Source organism: Pistacia vera, unplaced genomic scaffold (genome assembly GCF_008641045.1).
Source record: "Pistacia vera cultivar Batoury unplaced genomic scaffold, PisVer_v2 Contig293, whole genome shotgun sequence".
In the NCBI taxonomy this organism is placed as follows: Eukaryota; Viridiplantae; Streptophyta; class Magnoliopsida; order Sapindales; family Anacardiaceae; genus Pistacia; species Pistacia vera.
In genome coordinates this window covers 562,922-588,163 of record NW_022196105.1, presented here as the reverse complement: position 1 = coordinate 588,163, position 25,242 = coordinate 562,922, and the positions used below count along the sequence as shown (strand labels likewise).

Below are 25,242 nucleotides of genomic sequence, written 5' to 3'. Positions count from 1 at the left end.
CTAATGGGGAGTGGCGACGCTGAAATGGATAGAAATATTATCGGATTTTACATTTAAACGTAACGTAATTTATGTAATATACTATAATTCATTATATATATATATATATATATAGTTGAGCAACGTCAAATTGATGAGATGATTTGCCGACACGTTTTAATTTAATTATTAAATAATTGTAATTTTTGCATAATTATTAACTAGTGTTCTGCTTTTTAGTTTGAACGAAAAGGCCAAAAAGTGTATTCCCTTTTGAACATAAGAAAAAGGTAAGAACTTCTCGAAGACATATTCTGTTTTTTGTTTGTTGTTGCAAATTTGGAGACCTTTTCTTACATTTGGTCAAAATTAGGTTCATATATCGTTTAAATTATTAATCTATCAAAAATATTATTGTAACTCAATTAAAATGTAGATAAAACCCCCATAAAATCCAAAGCCAATGTCACATTTTTTTAATTATCTCTGAGTGATCGAGTGGTTCAATAAGGACTCTTAAGTGTATTATTAAAGAGGTCTTCAGTTCGAATCTCTCTTTAGTTGATAATAAAGGTGGCTATTGGAACTCTTACCCAATAAGTAGTTCTAAGGTTATGAGAGATTAGTTGAGGTGTACGTCAGCTAAACCTGAACACCCCGTGTGTGTGTATATATATATATATATATAACACTAACTTTTATTGATTTTTAGGTTATACATACAACATGTGAAAGTGTGCATTTATTTAAATATTTTATTAATTATGTATCATAATCTCAGGTGACATAAATTTGAAAATTTAGAACGTGTGGCGTCTATCCTCAAAGCCACAGGAGAAAAAGTGTTATGGTTCCATATGGGGATGGGTGTTTGCCCCGGCCCTACAGAGATCTGGTTCAACCTGGCCCGAATGGGGTGGAGAATCCTCGAAAATATCGGGGATAAGGCCAAGGACGATCCTCAAAAAAATCTTCACCCCCTGGGACGGGCCAAGGGAGGGGATTTTGCAATCCCCTACCCGACCCAACTCACCTTGGCCCGTCAACCTCGCCTTTGTTTATTGAAAAAAAAATTTCTTTGCGAGATTATATATAAAGTTAGAGTTTAAATCATAGTTTTAAGTAATTAATATAAATTTATGATATTTACTTTAATAATATTTTTTAATGTTTGTATTAAATTTATAAAAAAATTAATTTAAACAAAGAAGTCTAATAATTAAATATATGTATTATTACTTTGTGTATTTTACAAAATAATAATACATGGCCCAAAAATAAATTTAATTAGATTATTACAATTTATCAAATCAATATAAGAATATACACAATTGCTTAACGACTTACAAATTACACAAATTCAATTATCTTTGTAATTAATTAATAGGTTAATTAAATATGATGTTAAACCTAATCAATGTTGGGAACTTAGGATAATGGGATATGTCCCTTTCATAAATGGACTAATTTTATTAGTTGCAGTGGAGATAATGTTTTTTGAATTAATTCATCAATTTACTTAGTAAATTATGTTAAGGTTGAATTTAGTTATATTAATTTTGTGAAAACTTAATTAATTAATAGGACTAACTAAGCTTAAGCCTCCATATAATTAAATAATTAATCAATTTACCTAATAAATTATGTTAAAATTAGATATAAATTTATTTATTTTATAAAAAATTAATTAATTAACAGGGTTGAGTAAGCCTAATCGGTTAAGCCTTCATACAATTAAATAAGTAGTCAACTTACCTAGTAAATCATGTTAAGATTGAATTTAGTTATATTTATTTTATGAAAAGTTAATTAATTAACAGGGCTAACTAAGCCTAAACCTTTATACAATTAAATAATTAATCAATTTATCTAATAAATTATGTTAATATTAGATATAAATATATTTAATTGTGTTCGGGGGGAAATCCCAGCACAGTGAATTTCCCCGTGAAGCCCCAGGCCGGGACAGGGATGGGAGTGATTCCATCCCCATGGGTTGGGGATGGTCATGACAGTGGATATCGGGGACGGGGACAGGGACAGGGAAGGGGAATAGGGTCCCTGGCCCACGCCCATCCCTAATTTCATATTAAACCACTTTCTTTCTTTATTTATTATTATTTAAAGAGTAAATGACTTTTTCCTACCCAAGGTTTGCCTTAATTATTTTTCCATCAAAAAAGTTTCAAAATATTGCTTTTCCACCCAAAGTTTATATTCCGTTAATACCCAAAGCCGATTCCAACAACAAAAATTATCTCTATCACCATCATTTGAACCTTCGGTATCTTCTCTACAAAACCACTCACATTATGACACTTGATTTCTAGTCAATTGTGCATCATCGCAAATATAAGGTTTCATATTCTTAGCTTATTTCCAACTGATTTCGAGGCAAATATTCAACCGGTCACTACCATTCGATCCATCGGCCTTCACTATAAAAAACTCCTCTTACCCTGGCTCCTACTAACTCGCTAAACGCTGGTTGAAAAAAATAAAGTGTATTTTAGATATTAATGAAATATAAACTTTAGGTGAAAAAGTGGTATTTTGAAACCTTTTGATGGAAAATGTTATTAAGGCAAACCTTGTGTGGGAAAAAAGTCGTTGACTCTTATTTAAACGTATCATTGATCAAAGGATGCACGGAATTTGCTGGATAGCCAAATCTTTGGACATCCACAGAAGCAATTCAGTTAAAACTTATTTTTAAGAGGTGAAGAGGAGACACGTTATACTAAAAATATAATTGGATTTAAGATTTTCTTCTAAATTTAGAAGGATATTATATTATGTAAATCTTTTAACTTTTTTATATAATATTTCAAGTAAGAAGCTAAAAATGGACCATATAATTAACTGCGAAGACGGCAGGATATTTAATTTACGTTGGAGTGGGTCAACCTTGGAGTCTTGGACCATAAATAAAAGGTTGATAGTGGCATTTCAGTTTCTTTAGTTTGAAAAATAAGAAGGCAACCTGTTATACTACTTGCTGGGTGGCCAGTAGTGGTTGGAAGGCATGCATGCGGGTTCTGGATCTGTGTTGCCATGACGGTGAACGTGGCCTTTCTTTTTGAGGCATTTAGTATCAGGTTGACCTTAATGCTCCAAGAAAATTTCACTTTTATACTACTGGATTTAAACAAAAATGCTTGTTGGATCAATTGATCAGGATAAAATAGGGATATATTTGACTTTTTATAAGGTGATTCATATATAAAAAGACTTATTTGTCATCGCTAAATTAAAAAGTCAAAAAATGATTTAATGGTGAGAGTTAGAATTATTTCAACTTTTATTTAATGATAAGAGTAATTCTCTCTCTCATCATTAAATCTAAAAATCAAATTTTAATGAGATATTTTTGAAACATTGGATTTATTTTCTGATTTGTTACCAAAAACAAATCCAATATTTTAATTTAATTATATGATAAGAGTTATTATATACTTGAATGTAATATTGCTATTTGAGGTCAAAGTGAATTAAGGAAGTGAGACTGTGAGAAGAAGGTTGCGAAAAATTACTTAGAGGGGCCCTAATCTCATACATGGACTCTTTTGTGGTATAGGATGTGCTGCTCTAAATAGCTGTGTGAAAATTAATTAGTTGAGTTTTGTTGCAGCCCAGGTGGTGATATATTGAACGTATTTACAGGATGAAATTTCATTCATCTTGTTAACAAGTTTTTGTATAAGGAAGTGAATTGTTGTATATTGATTTGGTGGGTAACAAGTTTAATCTTTAATTTCGGTTGTAAGATGTCTTTGGAATCAGGGAATTATTGATTTGCTGTTATATTTATGGACGTAAAATTCATTAACTATTCTTCTAAATTGTTGTTTGAATTTAACAACCGGTTAACCGAATCGATTATTCGGTTTGATTAGAAACTGGTTTATAGGAAAAACCGATCCAGTTTTGATTTTACTTATCTTTGAACCGGTTATCCGTTCAGTTCAAAAAAGAACCAAAACGGCTCGGTTAATCAGATTTTGCCACCCTTACATTCTATACGAGACTTTATACTTGATTACTTGTATAAATACATATTAAAACATTATATATGAGACTTTATACACATAATATTGTATATATAGATATATATATATTCATGATTTAAGGTGATTAAGAGTATTTAAGAAAAAAAAAATACTTTGTTATCAATATTCAGAATACATATACATAAAACATTGATATATGGAAAACATTTTTTTTACAGTTCTCTTAATTTTATCCACACAACATTCAAATCAATATACAAAAAACATTTTTTTATCCAGCTTTCTCTTTTTTATCCACACAATATTTAGATCAATATATATAAAACATTTATTATCCAGTTCCATCTATTTTATCCATACACAACATCTAGATCAATTACAAAAAACATTTTTCATCCCATAGTTATTTTATCACAATATGAACTAGCATATTCATTTGTTGACAAAAATGAGATAAAAGGGTGTGCCTTTGTATGAAAATGTGTTGAAAATCAATGTGTTGCAATCGGTTCTAACACTTGCAACTTTGGGTGATAAACTTTTGATGCAATAAAAAAGCATATACTTACAATAAGGGATTACACTTGTAACTTTGGGAGATAAAACGGGTAACTTTACATGTTTTTTTTAAAGCAATTTAATTATTACTATAAATTAATTCCTACTTTCCAACTTTCCAATAAATTAATTCCTAGTGTCCAACTTCTATTCTTGGGAACATCGAAGAAATAATTACTTCTCTCTCATCCTTTCATAATATCAATGGTGTAAATTGTTTTCCCTTAAAAAAGAGGGTTTAGGAGCCAAAAATAATTTATTTTACTAAAGGATAAATTTGTAAATTTACTTTCCCAGTTGGACCGATGGTTAGACCAATGACGTTGATAACAAAAATATTTTTAAAAAATTAAATCAGTCCCTTAAATATTAGTATGTTGCAAAAATACCCATACAAATTGCAAATTAATCCAAAAAATTTAATTTATTGCAAAAATGACCAAGTAATTCAATTAGTCCCTAATATTTAGAAATTACAAAAATACCTCTAAAAATTATGAATTAGTCCCTATAAATTTGAAATATTGTAAAAAACACATGAAACTTGAACCATACCAAAGAGACAATTGGTTCCCAGTCGGACCAGTCCAGGTTTTGAAACACTAGTTAAGAGAGGTAAAATTATTGATTTGTCAAATAATGTTCTTTACAATGTAGATGAATATTTGTGTGTTACATGCTTTTTTAATTATATTTTATTTAATAATCAAAAGGGTTTTCCTATAATGCACCAATGTGAAACTTATAACGTAAAACTTGTAAACTAAGAATGTAAACACTTGCAATATGCCCTTTTACATGACTTCTATTATAGCCACAACTCAATCAAAGAGTGATGTTATACTTTCTAAGTGATATCTCAAATTCTCCGTCTCAATTAAGGTGTCATTTTATTTAAAGTGATGATATCATATTCCAAATCATCAATGAAATTATTTATTAATAATACCACATAAAAGAATACATTATTTTAGATGAAAATTTGGGATATTATCTAAAATGTATAACATTATTTGTATCAAAACAATATTTTAAAGGGGCACTTTTCTTCTATTTATTTATACCTTGAGAATGCGTTTGGTTCAAGAAATATTATTTTACTGAGAATGTTATACTAATAAAAAGATAGATTACTTTAAAGATTACTGAGAATGTTTAGGGAAATGTGTTTTGTTAGGTTGAAATAAATTGGTGGATATGTTATATAAATTACTAAATTGTCCTATTTTTTAATATTAATATATTATTATTATTATTTGAATAATTTCATTTACCCCTTTACATTTGAAATTTTGCTAAAACACCCAAACTTATATAAAACTTCAATTTGTAACAAAATTACTCTCACTCACCCAAGGGACTGCCAACTGCCGACGTCTGTTTTAAAACCCGAACCGGACCGATCTAATCGACCGGGACCCGGTCTTATGTCCGGTCCGAGCCAACTCGGTTATAATAAAAAAATCGTGTTAACCCGCCATTGAATCGGATGAACAGTGCCACTCGCCCGGTCCAACTAGCCTACCAGCTAAACCGATTCACTTTTTCAAATGAAAAAAAACCTTAACTCTATACTTTTTAAGTTTTTCTATGCAAAACACCAAAGGCAATCACACAAAGTCACTCTCTAAATCGCAACCACTCTGAGCCCTCTCAGAAATCGTAACCCCATCTCAATCAACCCCACTCTCTCAAGTTTGAAATCACAACAACTGTGTCAATCTCAATCTCAATCGACGTCTCCCTTCCTCGCTGGAAATCGACAACGACAACACCTCTCTCGCTGGAAATCGACAACGACGACAGCTCCTTTGCTTGACGACAACAACGCCACTCTCCCTCGCTAGAAATCGATGACGACGACACCTCATTTGCTTGAAATCGACGACAACGACGCCTTTCTCCCTTGTTTAAGCTTTGTAAAGGTATTTCCATCGTAAAAAACTCTTAGTGTGATCTAGGAATCGACGACAACTCCCTTTTTCTGGATTTTGCATGTTTCGGCTGAGTTGAGTTTTGTTATCTCAAAAATGCTTGGAAGTTTTGTTAGTTGCATTTGTTTTAAGAAGGGAAATAAGAGTCGGTTAATTAAATAATGGAAGCTTGCTTGTTGGGTGAAATTTTTGGGCATTGGTCTGCACTCTGGTGTGGTTGTCATTAATTCTACTTGTGGGTGAAATTTTTGTTGGGTGGAACTAGAAAGAATGGGTGAGAGACAAATGTTTGGCTTGTTCATTAATTCTGAAGTTGACTCCCTTTGTTGGCAGAATTATTATAATAAAAAAGGTCGAACAACTTACAAGTACCCAAGGTTTTTCGAAACGACAAATGGGTACCCAAAAGGTTTGGAATCGACAAATAAGTACTTTCTGTTCTGTACCGTTAGTGATTTCCGTTTCATAAAGGGTAATACAGTAATTTTGCACAACCACCAAATTTTTAACTTTCAAAATATCTCTTCAAAATCTAGAGCGAAACTTTCTTTAGAAGCTTCACTTTAAAGATTGACACGTGTTCCATTAGTTGACTTTGAAGGAAAACAAAAAAAAAACAAAAAACAAAAAAAACAAAAGTTGGCTTGCCTTTTCGTTTTCTTCTCATTTCTCTAACTCTTTGAAGGAAGGTTATGAAAGAAGCTGCACCATTGTTTGGGGACCATTATCGACGATGACTGAACAACGAAAACTGAACAAAGGCCGACGACGACAACAACAAAAACGAAAACTGAACAACGACGACGGCTGAACAACGATGAAGCTGCGCCATTGTTTGGAGACCATCATCGACAATGATGACTGAACAACGAAAACTGAATTGAGGCTGACGACGACGACAACGAAAACGAAATCTGAACAACGACGACGACGAAGACTGAACAATGAAAACTGAACAAGAGAATCGTGGGGTAACGACGACGGTGGAGGACGACTGAACAAAGGCCGGCGTTATTAACAGTATAAATCATCGACGACGACTGAACAACGAAAACTAAAGGGTAAAGTTTCTTCTTGGTCTTCTTGTTTGTTCTTCGGTTTTTTGTTATTTTAGTGCAGTTCTACGTTTTTGGTTTTTCTTACTTGCATGTTTGGTTGTTTTTAAAGTTTTTTGTTAGATTGTTTGGTTTAGGGTCGTGGGGTAACGACAACGATAAAGGATGACTGAACTAGAGTTTTTTGTTTGTTTGTTTGGTTTTTGGTTATAATGAATGTTTTTGGTTTTGCACGTTTGGTTGTTTTTAAGATTTTTTGTTTGTTTGTTTGGTTTAGGGTTTGTTCTTAAAAGAGTTGATTATATGCTGGATTGTGTAATGAATAAAATCCAGCCAAACGGTGGGGCTGGTTTGCTTGAATTGATTATTGGGAGTGTGAATAGCTTGTCTTATATATTTTTGGGTTGCAGGATGAACTTACAAAAAGATTTTTGGTGTTGTTAAAGCTGGTTATGTTTGGTGTTGTAATTTTGCAATGTGTATAAAAATCTGTTATATGTGTTAATCTTGTAAACATAAAAACGAGTGATGAATGCTTAAATTTGCTGCAATTGGAATAAAGCTTTTCTCAAATATTTTGCATCTAACTTAGTTTGAATCAACGTCGGTTCTTAATTAGCCTTAGGCTGAAGGATAAAAATGGAATAGATTTAGCCTTGAGGAAGGATTTATGTTGTTCATGTGGAGCGTGTCCAGCAAAAATATAAGGGAATGATATCTTATTTGAATGCCTTTTGTTCTAGGTTGCAGTGTCTACACTTAGGTGTAGTGTCTGCAGTGTCTTGGGGCATAACAAAAGGTCTTGCAAAAAAATCCAGCAAATGCAGATAAAAGGAAGAAGCAGAAGGTAATAGAAAAAATATCAATTTCATCATATTTTCTCTTACAATACTGATTTCTATTTTTTTATTTGCAACGAACCTTTGTGTTCACAATAACTGAACCCTCTTCAAGAGCTCGATTTGCAACAAACTTGTCCCAAACTTCAAGTTCAAGGGGTACTTACAACTATTTTAAACCATATAATATTTATGTCTATTACTTTTTACCTTTGCTAATGTTATTCTTACTTCTCTTAATAGGTCAACCAAGTCAATAATGCAATGGGGAAGCTCTTTTGTTTGCTGTAGCGGTAGGTAGTTTTTGTTTCTATCACTTTTTTTTTTTTTTTTACTTTGATTATCCTATTCTAACTCACCGTTTCTATACTTTGTTCAGTGTTTCGAACATGTTGCTTTTTTTGCCACCTGGACCTCTAACACAACAACTCAGAAGAATAGGTGGGTATTATTACTTAGCTGTAATTTGATATGTGCAAGATTATTAACAGTTCAATTATGGGAATCTGATGTGTTGGAATGGGTAGTAGAGGATTATTTGCAGTTGGCCAAAAGTGTTCCTAAGCGTGTGAATGTTGAGGAAGAATTATGTGGGATAGGTGGGAATTCTTTCATGGAGAGATTCTGAATGGGATAAAAAGGAGTCGGAGAGAATTAGGGAGGATATTCTGAAAAGTGAAGAGTGGAAAATAGGGGAGGATATTCGAACTCTTGCATTGTTTTTATCTCTTTTTGTCTTAGTTTTGCTTTGCTGCTCTTTATATGTGTCGTTGGGTTGCATTTTGTTGTTTATTATCCTTGTATTGGCTTGCTGGTTGGGTGATTTATTGGTTGTTGCTTGCTATATTTTTCTGGGTTTCTTGGCTGATTGCTCTGGTTTATTGGTTGCTAATTGCTATTATTGTATGGTTTCTTGTCTAAAAGGGTTATTGCAATTTTATTGTTTGGGGTTGAGCATTAGAAGGGTATTACATCTGAATTTTTTTTTTTTAGTTTCTGTTTCTTTCAAAAAACATAAATTGTTGGAAATTGTTTGGGTTCTTGGCTGATTGCTCTGCTCTTTCTGTTTATTTAAACGGAAGAGAATTAAGGCAAAGAATGAGAGCTAAATTAACAAGATTGAATTGTGGAATCATATATACATGGTTTGATTGCACGATGCATTCCCATTATTGTGGATTTGCAATGATGATGTTTGTACTAGACAAGAGTATGTATCTACAGTTTATTACATTGCAATTGTGCTTGTTTTTGTAGCTTATGGGTGTGCATTTGTGGATTTGCAGGATGGAGAATAGGCTGTGGTATGCATCTGGAAACTGCTCAGTTTTTCAAACCTAATTTGAAGTTTCAGTTGTATATCACATTTTCATGTACTGAATTCATGGTTCTGTTTAAACCATGAAGATTTAATTGATACTAAATATCATGTACTGAATTGATGTTAATTATGAATGCTTTCTTTTAAATTATGAAAAATTTCAATTTTCAGCCACAACCGAGTATATTGATACTGCTTCTGCCAAAACAACGATAAATTGATCACTTGCAACATGAGGGCATAATGTAATTCACCATCATGATGTAAAACATGGATAAATTGGTCACTTGCAACATGAGGGCATAATGTAATTCACCATAATGATGTGAGTATTTATGCAATTGAATTAGTTGACTAATGATAAATTAATAAAAAACTAAGATGTCAAACTTCAAAGGGCATTTTTTATTTTTATTATTATAAAACAGAATTGTATAACAAAATAGGATTGAAGGTATCTATTTGTCTTTCTGAAACCTTTTCCGTATCAACTTGTCATTACATTAAACCCCCTAATAAAAAAGTTCTTTTATTTATATACTATATTTGTATTTTATATGTTTATGGACTCCATGAATTAATGGATATTGAAGGATACATAACTTGGCTTTCAGATTTAATTAAATTGGTGTTTGAGTTCAATCATCAATGGAAGTAATTGGCTTCAATGGTAAACATAACAATAATTATTTAAACATATTATATTAAAGGATATGATGATGTCATTGATCCAACCGACCGGTCTAACCGATTGGATCAGTTGACCCGTGACCCCGACAATAAAAAGGGTTGCCCTCCAATCCGGGTTTTAAAACAATGCTACTAACCACCATTGTCGTGAAGCGCCGACCATTTGACGACCGCCAAATCTGGCCATATTCAACACACGACCAACCAGATCTAACAGTCATACGTCATTCCAATGACTACCAATGGCTGCCAACAGTGGTGGCCAACAACCCGTAGTCTTTTGGATGGCTAGGGGAGTGGCTATAGTCTTAGGTAATTTTGTCTTAAAATCCTAAGTATGAAGTTAAAATCATCCATAAATTTATTGTAAATTATTTAGATAACAAAGGCATTTTTGGCCAAAAATTTTATTAATAAAAGACAAAATTATAACAAAAATGAGATTACCACATAATTTTAAAATACCTAAAAAAATAAATGTAATCAGATTACCTCCTATATTACCAACAATAATTATTATTAATTTTAGAAGATTACCAAAATCTTATATTACTTAACAACTAAACATAATAATCAAATAATATAAGATAATATCACCTCAATAATCTCATACTATCCCCAACCAAACACACTTTAAGAAAAAACTAACGAGGATTAAACTAAGAAGCTAAAATGACTATTATTATTATTTAATAGAAATAAAAAATCATTTTTGTGCGAAGGGCGGGATTCAAAAGTGGATAAAATATCCCTCAGATCTCAAAGGAAAAACTAAACAAAAAACTTGTTTAGGCTGAGCCAAAAGACAGATCAGCTATACAATCAATGATCTATTCAAAAATTTGTTATAAGGAAACTGGAAATGATTTGAGTAAACAGCCTTCAAATACTAAAAGATTTTGCGAAATATTTACCTAACCATGCAGACAATTTTAAACTGAAAGAGTAGAATTTGGCAAATTAATCATCATTTCATTTTGTCATTGCTCCGACAAGTTGATACCTGTAACAAAATATCTTTGCAGCCAGTTCAGAAAGACGATATGAACATATCCAATCCTTTTAAGACACAAGTCTTCTCATTCTACATTCTACTGATAAGCATATCCTGATTTGGTAAAAGAATGCACATATATATATATATATATATATATATATTATATATACCACATAGCAAAAGGGTATCATTGACCTTTATCCTTATGACTAAAAAGTAATATTCTATCAGAAGAGCTCCATCAACTGCTGTGAAACATCTGCATCAAACATTCACAAGTTCAAACAATTTAGACATAATGTGGGGAAATAGAACTTAAAAAGAAAATAAATAATTTTCTGCACAAAAATTTGAAAGTGGAAATTAAACAAATTTATGTCTCGTTCTTACTGAGAATGAGGGAGTAGACAGTTAACCCGTGTGCATGCATTTATTGTTGAACAACTTTATCAAGACACAAGTATAAAATTTAATCCCGGAAGACAAGTTTTTACAAAAAAGATGAAATATGGAAGTGCGTCATAGTTTTTAATTAAAAGAAGAAAATGTCTCGAAGCTTCTTAACTACCACTTCTCATGTTTATAGAAATCCAAACTTCGGATGATTGTAAAGCTCATTTCGCGTTATTATCAGTGGTTAGTATCCATACAAATACAACATTAAAATATTATAAAAATACTGAAAACAATACCTTGAAGAATTGCCGGTGTGGTCTGGAACTCCTGCCAGATATTCTGATGAGCAGCAAGATCCAAATTTAGAAACTTAGCAGCAAGGTAGGCAGCACCAGCAGCAATATGATGGGGTTTAAACTGAAGCCATAATGAGCTCCGCAGCCTACAAAACAAAACAGTAAACTTTAATAAGACTTATAAAATTAGCAAAATTACTATTGTCAGAACACAGGCGGAGAAAATGTCAAACCATCTGGGGCAACACTACCATGAACAGGCAACATCCTCTACAACATAACATATATTGTCACATTGACAGAAACCACATCGCTACAAGGGTCCATGAGATAAAACTACAACATTAAATCTAAAAGCTATAGAACAAGAAAATCAAGCACTGGCTCCAAGTAAAGTCATTTTCTTCTTACCAACTAAAAAGCACCAATCCAGGTAGAATATATTCCAAGAACCTCTGCAGGATTGCTGATAGAGTACGAAAACTATAGCAAACATGTAATATTCATCTACAGAACACATCAACTCCCAGACCCAGTTCTGCTGCAGGGGCCTTTTAACTCCAGAAACATATGCAATAAAATAACAAATCAAACAGGAAGTAGCAACAAAATTGTAAACAGTTAAATTTCTCAAGGCAAGTGTTTGTGTCTTCTGATCAATTGGACAGGCTTGTTGACATGCATGCTCTGATGCTCCTGGAGCATACATATACATATTACACAAATCCTCAACTGAAGGCTATCACATGAGATAAAACTAAAAGAAATTTTCTATTACAACATATATCTTTTCTTATATTTATTTTCATAATATAGTAGGTAGATTATATTACCCAAGTGTAGGAACTTTCAAGAATATTACAATAGTGATATCTGGGGGCAACAATATATACAATTTAAACTCAACTTATTTTCTGCGTCTTAGGCCCCAGAAAATATATATTCAACCTCCACCCATGATACATGCACAGAAGAGCCTGAGAGGTGATCCATCAGATTTTAAAAATCAGAACTACTAGAGATTTCGAATTGACACCATTTTTAACTCCAAATAGTAGTTGATAGTTGATTATTGAACAAGGATTTACATATAGAGAACTCCAAGAATATACAGTAACCAGGACTGAAAAGGATATTTTAAGCAAGGTAAAGTGTGTTCAAAGAAAAATGTTTCTGTTTGAAAGCAAGGTGAAGAATATTATTCTTGCGGGAGGAAGTACCAGTATCAAATTTACAACAATGTCTTAGCAAATTGCCCCATAAATTCACCGTCTCATCTGACTCTTCTGGAATTAATCTGGATATACAAAATGACTTTTTCAGGAGTAACAAATGGCTTCAATTCTCAGGGTTGATTAGGCAATTGTTCACTCGTTATAGGAGAAGCCTTTTGTAAATATGCAACTGTCATAGAAGACAATGACCTCTAGAACAGTCGCAAAGTAGGGCTGGACACGGACCAGGTCAATATGATGTATTATCTATTCAGATTGCTGACAAATTCAGCAATATACAACTCAGACTGGAGACTCCCAGCCCATGCCTGAACCTAGGAAGAAATGATAGCCCAAACCCACCAGAGCCAAATGCTTAAGGCATTAATTTCTGAACTACAACATCTACTTCATCTTTATTTGTTTTTAACTTTTGGTTCTCAAATGTGGTGCAACTAATGTTGCGAAGACCTCAAGGTCTATATATTATTAGCTCAGACCTCAGAACGACCCAAACAATATCAATCAGACACAAATCTTAGCTTATCCTGCTAAGGGAAGTGATTAGCACAGGCATGTTTGGTCAGCCCCCAAAAAATACAGATTCCTATACGGCTCTATATACCAACACTGTCCCTTTCTCAGGATTGGCTACATAAGATCTTCTGTCAATGGTGACCCATAATTAGCTGATGATCATAATGATGATGATAAATACGAGAATAAAGTAGTGAATAACCAATCAAAATGCTAACAATTTTGCGTGGGTGAATTAGAAAAAGCATGAGCTGCAAGCAATTATACCACCCCAGCACTATCATTTCTAGCATGGAAGGTAATGACTCCTTTTGAACTTCAAAGAAATAGCTCATCAACTTATAGGCAACTATTCAAGTGTGTGTATCTTCATGCACATGTTAGTGTAAGCATGGAGAATCTAGAATACATTTTTAGTGGTCATTTTAGGAAGTAATTTACTTTTACTTTATCCTCTATCCTACTTGTCGTATTGACATAGCGGAACTGACATCATCACCAATCTTACTCATTTAGATGTTTGACATGCAATTAAGATATCAAGAAATGTGACCCATACCTTGTAAAATATTGGAAAAAACAAAAAGCTACCCACATATGAATGCACAAAAACAAGTTAGCTGGTCCAAGGACAACAAATTAGAAAAGTGATTCAATGAAGTAAAAAAAAAACAAAGACGAATACAATGTTACATCAAAAAATAAAGGATACACAACATACTTGAAGCCCTTCAAAATCCTGATTTCATCTGAGACACCCAAAAACTGATAGAAAACTAAGGATAATTAAACCCCACCCAAAAAAGATAAAAAATTCTGAGCATTGACAACCTGCCAATAACTGGCTGAAATCGATCAACCGTCTATAACTTCACCTTTGCATCATACACCATAATTGCTAGAGAAAATAAGAACAAATGTTCAGACAAAAGTTTATTTTGCGTATAAGAAATATTAGGATGGAGAGGGGAAAAATGAAAAACAAATGAAAGAGAAGTCTGATGCAATTTTGAGGAGGGGTAATGGGTGTAGGAACCTTAACTTTCTACAGTATTTCTACGGGACATTCAAACAGAAAAATGGACAAAAGGTTTTCAATTAATTATTTTTCTTAGTCACAAGGCCTGGTTTCTTTTCCCCTCTTTTCTTTCTTTCTCTTTTTCTCTCTCATTAAGGATGCCTCATCCTTCATCTTTTTATCTTTTCCACCCTCTGCTATATAAGAACATTGTCCTTTCATGTGCCATACAAGTTAAAAAGAAAAAAGAAAAAAAAGCAAGTTAAGCAAAAAAATAGACAATATTTTGGGCTAACCTATCATACATGCATGTTATTGGGCTAGAAAGTAGAAACCCAAAAAAGAGTGATAGCCCAATACATAGATAACAGGTAGAAAAGTTCATGAAATTTTATTTCTATCAAATATATGTATATACACCATGAATTTTCTTCTCAAAAAATCTAGTCATATTTTGAAAATTGTGTAACACTGATTCCTCCAAAAAGGTTTAACAAAAATGAAACCAGAGTATGATTGCCGATTAAATTAAAAAAAAAACTAAAAAAATTGGCAAACCCTCAAAAAATCATGGGGTAAAAGAAAACCATACATGAAATATTAGTCCACTTTAAGTCAATGGTTTTGGTCTATATCACTGAAAATACACAGTATGGCGAGAAGTTGCCAGATTTCAAAAACTTGAGTTTGTAAAAGTACCAAATAGAGATCATTTTTTAATAAAAGTGAAACTTTAAAAAAAGAAGAATTTAAAAGTAAAATCAGACTGGCATCAGAGGTTCTGCAGCTCTCTTTACTAGCTCAGACCAAGTTTATAGGGTATGCATCTTAAAGTGATCAACAATACATCAGCAGGTCAACTTCAACTTTAAAAACAAAACTTTCCATGAACAGCATATCAATCCGCCAGCTAACAGTATCAAACACGTGAGCATGCTAATCTTGTGTAGCCCCTGCAATATTATGCCATGCCAAAGAATCAATATCCCATGCCAGAATAACTATGCAGAGTTGCAGCTCTGAAGAAGAAAATGATTGACACAATTAGCACACAATTTGAACCAAAAAAGAGTGGAAGTGTATCCTCCAAGCCCTTACTACCCGAAACCTCAGTCGGCTAACTGGTTGAGATCTGAAACACCCACTAGCCCCAACATATAAAAGATATACACAATCAAGATGCAAGATCACTTCCTTGTTCCTAAATTAGGTTTCTAGTTGAAATACTCCAGCCAACTACAAAATAATCCATACCAAACAGGTACCTGAGGAGAGAGCAAAATCAGAATCATAGTACAAAAGTGACAAAAAAAAAAAAAAAAAAAATTGAAAGACCATAGTGTATAGAATCAAAGTGAACAACATGTACTAGATAGTCACATCTGTAATTCTACTTGAAGTGATCATTACAAATGCATTGTACCTGTCAGATAAAAGCATTCAATAAATTACAAGATCATTGAAAACATAGAAAGTTTTGAACCTACCCTTCACTGACCAAGTTTAATGCCACATTCACCAAAACAGTTTGTGAAAGACCTAATTTGTTAAGAATGGATGTCAGAGGACCATATGGATGTTGCACGTTTAGTTCAAAATTTAGAGTAGTCAGTATCATTTGCTCAGCCTCAGTCACCCGCTCTCGATACTGCTCAAACCAGTCCTGTTTGATACAAAATTAATTTCATGTCAGTACACTAAAAACCTTACTTTCTTAAGTTCACATCATGCTACAGGCATATTGGCATGCATAATTGAGTAGAATCCCTGAAAGTTTCTTAACAATTCTGCATAGATACCTATAATTACCAGACAGCATTAACTTTATAAATTTAATAAAAAAGTTAAACAAATGAGCAGAAAACTCTAATGAAGCAGTCAATCCATGAATGAATTGCCTAACACTTGTTCCTATATATCCCTATTTACATGTTAAAACAGAGGGAGTTCAGAGACAGAAACCACTCACAACAGGAAGCAGATAGGACAAGAGAGTAATATCCTGCTTATGGTAAATTTCCGAAGAGGCTCTCACTACATCGTTTAGAGGACGAGGTGTCTCCTCAGACTTTGCAGCAAGAAAGAGAGCAGCAGTAGCAATCAACTGTTTCAAAATCAAATCATTGAAAAATATATATATCCATGAAAACTAAAGCCACGAAATGAGTAGAACCAGTTTTTCTGACACATTTACACAGTACTATAGCTTCTTGGAAACAAGCCTCCAAGAAATAGCAGAACATAAACTGAAACTTTTGGATGAAAGAATTGGTAACTTACAAATCGATCGTGGCAGGCATGTGATCGACGGACAAAAAACCGGTGGCATAAAACCATGGCAGTGCCAATGGTGGTCTGTGGTCTGTAGAATAGAATTATTGTTAATATAAAAGGGCAGGAGAAAACTACAGAAGATGAGGATTATAATCACCACAAGTGATAGGTTACAAAGCCCATACAGTAAATAAAAACAAATCACAAAATTAAGACATGCAGATAGAGAGCTTACAATTCAAGTCGGAATCCAAGATTCTGAATGAAAGCGCAATATGAATACCGTAAATGCGTTTCACGTACTGCATCAATACCATCTTTTCTTGAAGGCGAGTGTCTCTCAATTTCATCCCTCGACATAAACACTGGTTCTTCATCATCCAATTTTGAGCGGTCACGTTTACAACTTGTTGACGTAGAGACCTCAGTATTAGATCTCAAAGCAGGTGGAACCAAATTGTTGTAGGCTGATGGTGCACCACTCTCATATCCCTTGGGCTGTGGCAAATAGTTCATTGTGTTATCTCCCCAGGAAGAAGCTGAAAATTTTCTCCTCTTGTATGATGGTGCATTGTCGGGCTGGACATAATTAAAATGTTCCCTGTATTTCCCGGAGTAGTCGTGGAAATCATTATAATTTCTAACATGATTGTAATTGCAACTTCTGTTCCTGTTACTATTATTGATGAAGTTATTTCTATTGAAAGAGGACCAACGGCCATCATGGTAGCCATCTCCTTGTGGACGGTAATTTCGCATAAAAGACATTGTCCCTGTTCAAAAATTGGAAAAAGAAATTGTCAACAACATACGCATAATTAATTATTAAAAAAAAAAAAAATTCAAAGGCAGCTACCTATCTTCAAATATCTGGGTAAGATTACAATCTCTCAATTGCACCAAATACATTTTCTAGTTACTTCAAATTTTGATAAAGCTTAGGGCCTGTCTGATTATAAGTCAGATATAATCTTTGCTCTTGTGAAAAATCCAAAAAAAGCACCTTTAGTTCGAAGGTTTAGAAAAAAACTTTTCCATAAAATTTTTAAAACTAAATTATGCTGTAAGAACAATACAAAGTCTTTGTTTGTGTTTTCCAACGGACAGCGTCTAAACAGCATCCCAAAACCTTAAATTAACTGTTTCGAATACGACACGAAGCTCAATAACGTTAAAGAAACTGAATAATTTTAAATTTTCGATACGGAGAAAAATAAACCAAAACTTTATGAAAATTTAAATCAGTCATGAATAACCAACTTCAATAACAATTATCAACCGTTGATTCCGATGAAAAGTATCTCTAATCAGATCAGCTACAATTATCAATAAATTTCCCCAAAATAAAACCTATTCCAGCACAAATAACTTTGGAGAAAAAAAAAAAATTAAAAGCTCAAAAAAGAACGATCAACATCGGATCTGTATAAACTGATCNCTTCAATAACAATTATCAACCATTGATTCCGATGAAAAGTATCTCTAATCAGATCAGCTACAATTATCAATAAATTTCCCCAAAATAAAACCTATTCCAGCACAAATAACTTTGGAGAAAAAAAAAAAAATTAAAAGCTCAAAAAAGAACGATCAACATCGGATCTGTATAAACTGATCTACAAACAAGAAATACTAAACAAGAGAAACAAAAAAAGTCCACACAAAACAACAAAATAATAAAAGATGAAATTCAGCAATTAATTCAGAGAAATTAAAATACATTCAAATAGCGAGGAATATTTACCGGATTATCAGAGAAAGAGATGTAGAAAGCTCCGTGATCGAGATTCAAAATAGAAGAAAGAAGGATACAAAGAGTCAAAGAAATGAAAAGAAACAGATGAATTATACTGTTTAAACAAAGGCGACTTTAATTATTGTGAAGATTATCTAAATATTCGGTGGTGCGGTGGTGTTCTTTTCCTTCTTTTTCTTTCTTTTTGGGCAGCAAGTGTTTGGTTTGGTTTGGTAAGGCAAGGCAAGGTAAGGTAAGATAAGGAAAAGGTCTAGTCTTGTCAGGTAAGCTTTAGCTAAAACAATCCGCGTTTTCGAAACTTTCTTCGGTTCGTGTAACAGATGTCAAATTAGCTCTGTACTGGGCTTTGTTTTGGGCTAACTCCTATCCACGAGGCCCAAATAGTGGTGGCCCATTATTTTATAGGGCTGGATCATAAACGCAATCTGTTGAGGCCTGCGCCTCTTGTTACAGGGCCCAAAAACTGGAACTGAAATAGGCCTAGAGGATGTTGTGGACAATGCTCATTTGACTGGATTTTTATCTTACATAGAATGGCGATGGGAAATTGCTTTGAAGTCTTAAATTATACCAAAAAAGACTTTAATATACAAAAAAATAATAATCAAATTCATGAAATATGGGGGATATTTTTGAAATTTCAATACTTTAAATAAGCTGAAGAAGAGCTTATAGAAGAAGCTTTAATTTTCAGCTTCTCATAAACTGTAAAATTAATTTATTTATAATTATATAAGCACTTTTGAAATATAAACTTAAAAAATAAAATCAAACCTATTTATAACTTTAAAAAAGTTCTTTAGGCTAATAAATAAACTAACCAAAGTGACACTAAACTAATATAATTGATAGTATTATAAGATGAGATTCTCTAGTCAAAATTATGTTTAAATGTCGTTGGATTCATTTATTGAACTAAGATAATATTTTATATATAAAGATCTAAGATGATATTTTATATATAAAAATCTAACGATAAATAAGTCATTTATATAAATATGATATTGACTAGAGAACTATTACATATACATATATACCATAATTCATAGTTATCCTCACCAAAACCTTTACATCGCACACTAGAGCAAATAAATACACAAATACTCTACAAGCGTCATATACCGGGTTGAGAAATATTACATTTATAAAGAAAATACAAAGTAATATGACAAAAAATAAATAGAAGAGTGAATATAATGAATTTGACTTTTTGTTTCGCTCTTCAATTCATTTTTGTCATCTTATTTTGTATGAAAATTTTTGTAAGTATGTATTATTGTGCACCATCTCACCTCAAAGTTCCAAACTTGGTAATTAAAAGCACAACTCAAATCTACTATGTCACAACTGAAAAAATAAATAAACCGATCTCCTTCCTCTTTCGAGTGTTTATCCATACATAAACAAAAATTATGCTATAGAACAAACAACAAGCATATGTGTAAGGTTTAATTATAAGGAGTAAATGAGAGCCTAAGGATTTAGTATTCACCTAAATAATATTTCTTCTCAATTTAAAATTGTTGCTACAAAATCTCGTAACAACTAGAGATATTCAATCAACCCTCATGGAAGTGAGTAAGATGTGAGTGTAATTATGAATAATCAGCAAAATATAAAGAATAAAGCACAAGAATCAGTTTTTAAAGTAGTTTAGCGAGTTAAAATCAAACCTACGTCCACTATTTTTTTATTGATATGTTTTTATGGCAATTACAAGTAAGAGTATATTCTTTCAATATTTGCCAACCCCTTTTACAATGATTTTTAGGGGTATGGTGGAATTACAGCTGGTACAAGAGGGATTTTAAGGATAATGCCATGATTTTTGGTATAGTTATTATGCTGAGATTACAAGGAGTCAATGCAGTCATCTTTTCCTTGATTTTAAGGGATAACACTTATCAATGGTGATAGGTTATCCACGATCTGGAAGACTACTACCAAACAGCTCACCTCACCTTGGACATAGCTTGCTCCAATTCAACGACAACTCACTTCAATGTGGTCGTCGCCAAGGTTTTAAAACCCAACTTAGGGAGTGACCTGGTCAAGTCATCGGGTCGAACCGGTTCAACCGTCAGGTCGAACCATGATGTCATCATGCTTATGTCAGTTACACCTGGCAAAACAGGTGGGCTGGGTACGGGTCGGGTCTTACGAGTACAGACCCAAAACAGGTTGATTTAAACAGGTCCTAAATATTGGACCGGTACCCTACCCAATGCGGGTACAGGTGGACCCGCGGGTGCCCGCACTATTCATTCTAGTTTTTAATTCTTGCAATTACACCCCCCACAGTTTATGCAGTTTTAATATTTTACAGTTACCCCCCATAATCATCTACTCCAAATTCAATTAAATTCACTCTTTTTCATTCTTGGTTGAAAACAAAAAGTTTCTCTTGTTCAATTTTCATCTTTCAAGTATGAATAAAGTAAATCCAAACTCAGTAAAACTAAATTTCTCACATCTAAATGAATTCAAATCAATATGATTAAAGCAGCCCAATTCTTCAACAAAAAACAATACAAAGCAAACAACCCATTTTCAAATAAAGCAACACAAATTAATCCTACAAAAAACCCATTTTTCATACCAAATCAATAGATCCCTTCGTCAAACCATCCCTGGAACCCAGCAACTAAGCAATCAAAAGGAGAAGAAAAAGATCCTTAGACTGCAGCAAAAACAAAAAGCACACAGACCCTATAAACTAGGGGTGTTCAAAAGAACCGGTTGGAATTGGAACCGGCGGGTACTCCGGGTTTGGTTCCTGTTCCTACCCAGAACTGATCGTCAACGGGTAGGTTCCGGTTCCAAATTTTTGGAACCGTCACTGTGCGGTTCTGGTTCTGGTTCCGGTTCCTATAGTTAGGAACTGGAACTGGAACCAGAACCAAGAACAAAGAACCGAGACTAATATAAAATAAAATTAAAGATTATAGGGATTAATAAAAACTTTTGTAGAAAAAGTAATGTGAATACATTTATATTTCATAACATTTAAAGTAAGTTGGTTTGACTTTTGAGAATGTACCTTTATAAAGTAATGGAGTTTGTAATTTTGAATTTATAATTTGTAATTTTATTTTTGTTAACAAGTGCTAGGTGGGGGGTATTTGTAAGTTTTTAAGAGTTTTTTTGTCATTTTAAAAACTTATGGGGGGTCATGAATTTACAGGGTACCCAGAACCAGAATTGGAACCGTTGTTACATGTTCTGGTCTGGGTACCTAGGAACTGGAACCGTCGGTTCCGGTTCTGGTTCCAAATTTCAAGGAACCGTCGATTCCGGTTCCTTCAAAAAATACAGGGTACCCAGAACCGAACACCCCTACTATAAATGGCAAGCATAAACCAACATATGTACAGCTAGATAATTCCATTGCCCACAAAAACCTACTCAACAAAAAATCTGCACAACCTAACAAGGACCTAAAAAGGCAATTTCTGCCGCTATCCTCTTTATCCAGCACAACAAAAATCTGCAGACCCCAATCAAAAGCTCTATGCTCTTGTGGTACTTTATGATCTCTCTCAAAGCCATAGTTCCCAGCCTGAAAACAGTGCGGCTTCTTCACTCCTCCTGTCACTGAAGTTAACTTTCGAGCAGTTTTTGGCTAGCTACTTAAGTAGCGCCTTGCCTTCGGTGAACTTCCTTGTTGTTTGAGTGTTTGTTTCGTACAAGCCATTTGAAAGGTTGATGATTGAAAGAGTGGTTTTCTATTTGGATTGAGATTAAGGAAGTGCTGAAGTGGCGACAGTGGAAAAGATGGAGTTGAGTTTGTAATGTGATTATGTTAGAGTTAGGGATTTGGCATTTATTTTGTTTATTTTTTATTTTGAAATTTCAAACGGGTACCCACGTGTGTACCCAGACTGCCCATTTACAAAACGGGCCGGGCCTGGTACGGGTCCAAAAAAACGAGTCCAGTCTTGAGGACCTGTACCCTATATTATTTACTCGAGTATAGGCCGACCCGCGGGTAAGGACCCATTTTGCCAGGTCTAATGTCAGCATGATGACATCATTCTAACATCAACATGACATATAAAAAAATTAAAAAAAAAGCGGTTCAACTGTTGCGTCAAACTGGTTGGACCGACAGTTCGTGACAAAAAAATCGGTCCAACCACGGATCAAACTAGGTCATTTGAAAATTCCAATTTTTTAGTCGAACTGACCCGGCTCAATCACCAGTTCCTGGTTCAACTGGTTTAATCAACCGGGCCAGGCAAGGTTTTAAAACCATGGTCGTCGTCCCAGAAGTTATGCTGAACTACAACTCGCTCCAAGCTGATCGCACATCCTCAGACAACAAAAATAAATTATGATTGTATCAGGATTCAATCATAGATTATAAGTTGTGATAATAAACTTTAAATGAGATTCGAATGTCTCTCCTAATTGAATCAGCATAATCTTTTACGTAAGTTATGATCATGAAATATCGGAAGTGAATCCATGATCATTAAGGGGGGGGGGGGGGGGGGGCGGGGAAGAACTTTGCAGTTTGTATGGTTCTTTTTGTGATTGTGAAGCTTGGGCATTTTTTTTTTTTTTTTTTTGAGTTTCAGGAGTGTTATGCAGTCTTAGGGATGAGACTCGAGCCGAGTAGCTCGCGAGCTACTCCGAGCTCGGCTCGTTCTAAGCTCGAGCTCGTGAACAGTGACGAGCCGAGTTCGATCCGGGCCAAGCTCGGCTCATCAGACTCGCGAGCTAAAAGAGCTTAGGGCCAATTTGCAAGATTTCAAAAGTTTTTTGTTTTTAAGTTGTCAAAATTGCAAATAGCACCCATAACCCATTCATACACAAAAACGCAGAACCCATTTCAAAGCTGAAACAAAACTCAAAAAGTCAAAACCATTTGCGATTTTTCGTTCAACCCTAAGTCTAACTCTCTGCTGCCATTCGTCGTAAATCAATCACTCACGATTCACGAGTCACGCCGCCGTCATGGACAACTTCTCTGTGTATTCGCTGTCATTGACTTACCGAGTCCCCATCATCTCTGTTCTCTGCAGACCAGTGAGTTCGTTACAGAATCCAGCCTTCCAGGTAAGAAATTTTATTTTATAGTCTTTGGATACATTCATCTTTATGTCTACAATGAATTTACATTAATGACAGTGAAGTGAGTTATCTTCTCTTACAAACATTTGCTCTGTCAGTTTGCGTTTGGTTATCTCTCTTACTTATCCATAATGGCAGTTTGCGTTTGTCCTTTTAGAACTTTAATAAGGCTCGAGCTCGAGCTGAGTACACCTTCACACTCGCAAGCTCGAGCTCGAACACGAATACTGAAGCCGATTAAGCTTGAACTCGAGCTCGATACTGTTCATCACGAGACGAGCGAGTACAAGATACTCAGCTCAACTCAGCTCGTATACATCCCTATATGCAGTGATTGCAATGCTTGGTGGCTGGTTGTGAAGTGTGGGCATGTTGAAGTTGCTGCAACAGAAAGTTGCTTTCTTTTGTGTGTGTGCGGTTGTTTAGAGGAGAATTTTGTGAAGGTGCTGGCTGTGGAGCTGTAATTAATTGCTGCATTTTTTTGTTGTTCCATGGACAGTTCTACAGGTTTTGCAATTCTTGTTAGCTAGAGTGAAGCATCCTGGGGAGGCTACTTGGATGTCCCAGCTGTTCAAGACTTGCAGTTTCCGAGAGTGTTTTTTCTAGAGTTGCAACTCAATTGTTTGCATTTTGCAACTTGTGCGTGTTGTTCAACATCTAAAAACTGATTTTTTCTGCAGCCAGCAGTGTATCGAGCTCGAGTCAATATCAGGCTCGTGAGCTCGTTATCAAGCCAGCTTGAGCTCGACTAAGCTAAAATGCTATTATTATTTTATATTAATACAAAAAAAAAAATCATTTTGTGCGAAGAGGGGATACAAAAGGGATAAAATATCCCTCAAATCTCAAAGGAAAAACTAAACAAAATACTTGTTTAGGTGAGCAAAAAGACAGATCAGCTATACAGTCGATCTATTCAAATTTGTTATAAGGAAACTGGAAATGATTTGCGTAAACGCCTTAAATACTAAAAGATTTTGCGAAATATTTACCTAACCCCGCAGACAATTATTACTGAGAGTAGAATTTGGCAAATTAATCATATTTCATTTTGTCATCGCTCCGACAAGTTGATACCTATAACAAAATATCTTTGCAGCCAGTTCAGAAGACGATATGAACATATCCAATCCTTTCAAGACACAAGTCTTCTCATTCTACATTCTACTGATAGCATATCCTGATTTGGTAAAGAAGCACGTATATATATATATATATATACACCACATAGCAAAAGGGTATCATTGCTTATCCTTATGACTACAAAGTAATATTCTATCAGAAGAGCTCCA

The 25,242-nt window shown here is 33.9% G+C and overlaps 1 protein-coding gene across 6 annotated transcripts; it reads right to left on the bottom strand.

Annotated features, from left to right (window-relative positions):
* Positions 1-11,527: 11,527 nt before the first annotated feature.
* On the bottom strand, positions 11,528-19,118 carry LOC116135012 (cyclin-T1-4-like). Of its 6 annotated transcripts, none has more exons than XR_004128830.1 (8): positions 18,863-19,115; positions 17,354-17,897; positions 17,125-17,206; positions 16,814-16,948; positions 16,332-16,507; positions 12,487-12,626; positions 12,076-12,221; positions 11,528-11,642 (listed from the first exon to the last, which is right to left on the bottom strand). XR_004128830.1 is itself a non-coding variant. In XM_031420707.1 (7 exons), the coding sequence occupies exons 2-7, from the start codon at positions 17,884-17,886 to the stop codon at positions 11,611-11,613; spliced, it is 1,104 nt and encodes a 367-aa protein (XP_031276567.1). In that variant the 5' UTR covers positions 17,887-17,897; positions 18,863-19,114; the 3' UTR covers positions 11,528-11,610. The 6 variants fall into 6 exon arrangements, 3 of the variants coding, with proteins under 3 accessions (XP_031276567.1, XP_031276568.1, XP_031276569.1); XR_004128831.1 differs by having other exon boundaries at positions 17,354-17,891; XR_004128832.1 differs by lacking the exon at positions 16,814-16,948 and having other exon boundaries at positions 18,863-19,117.
* Between the last annotated feature and the right edge of the window lie 6,124 nt (positions 19,119-25,242).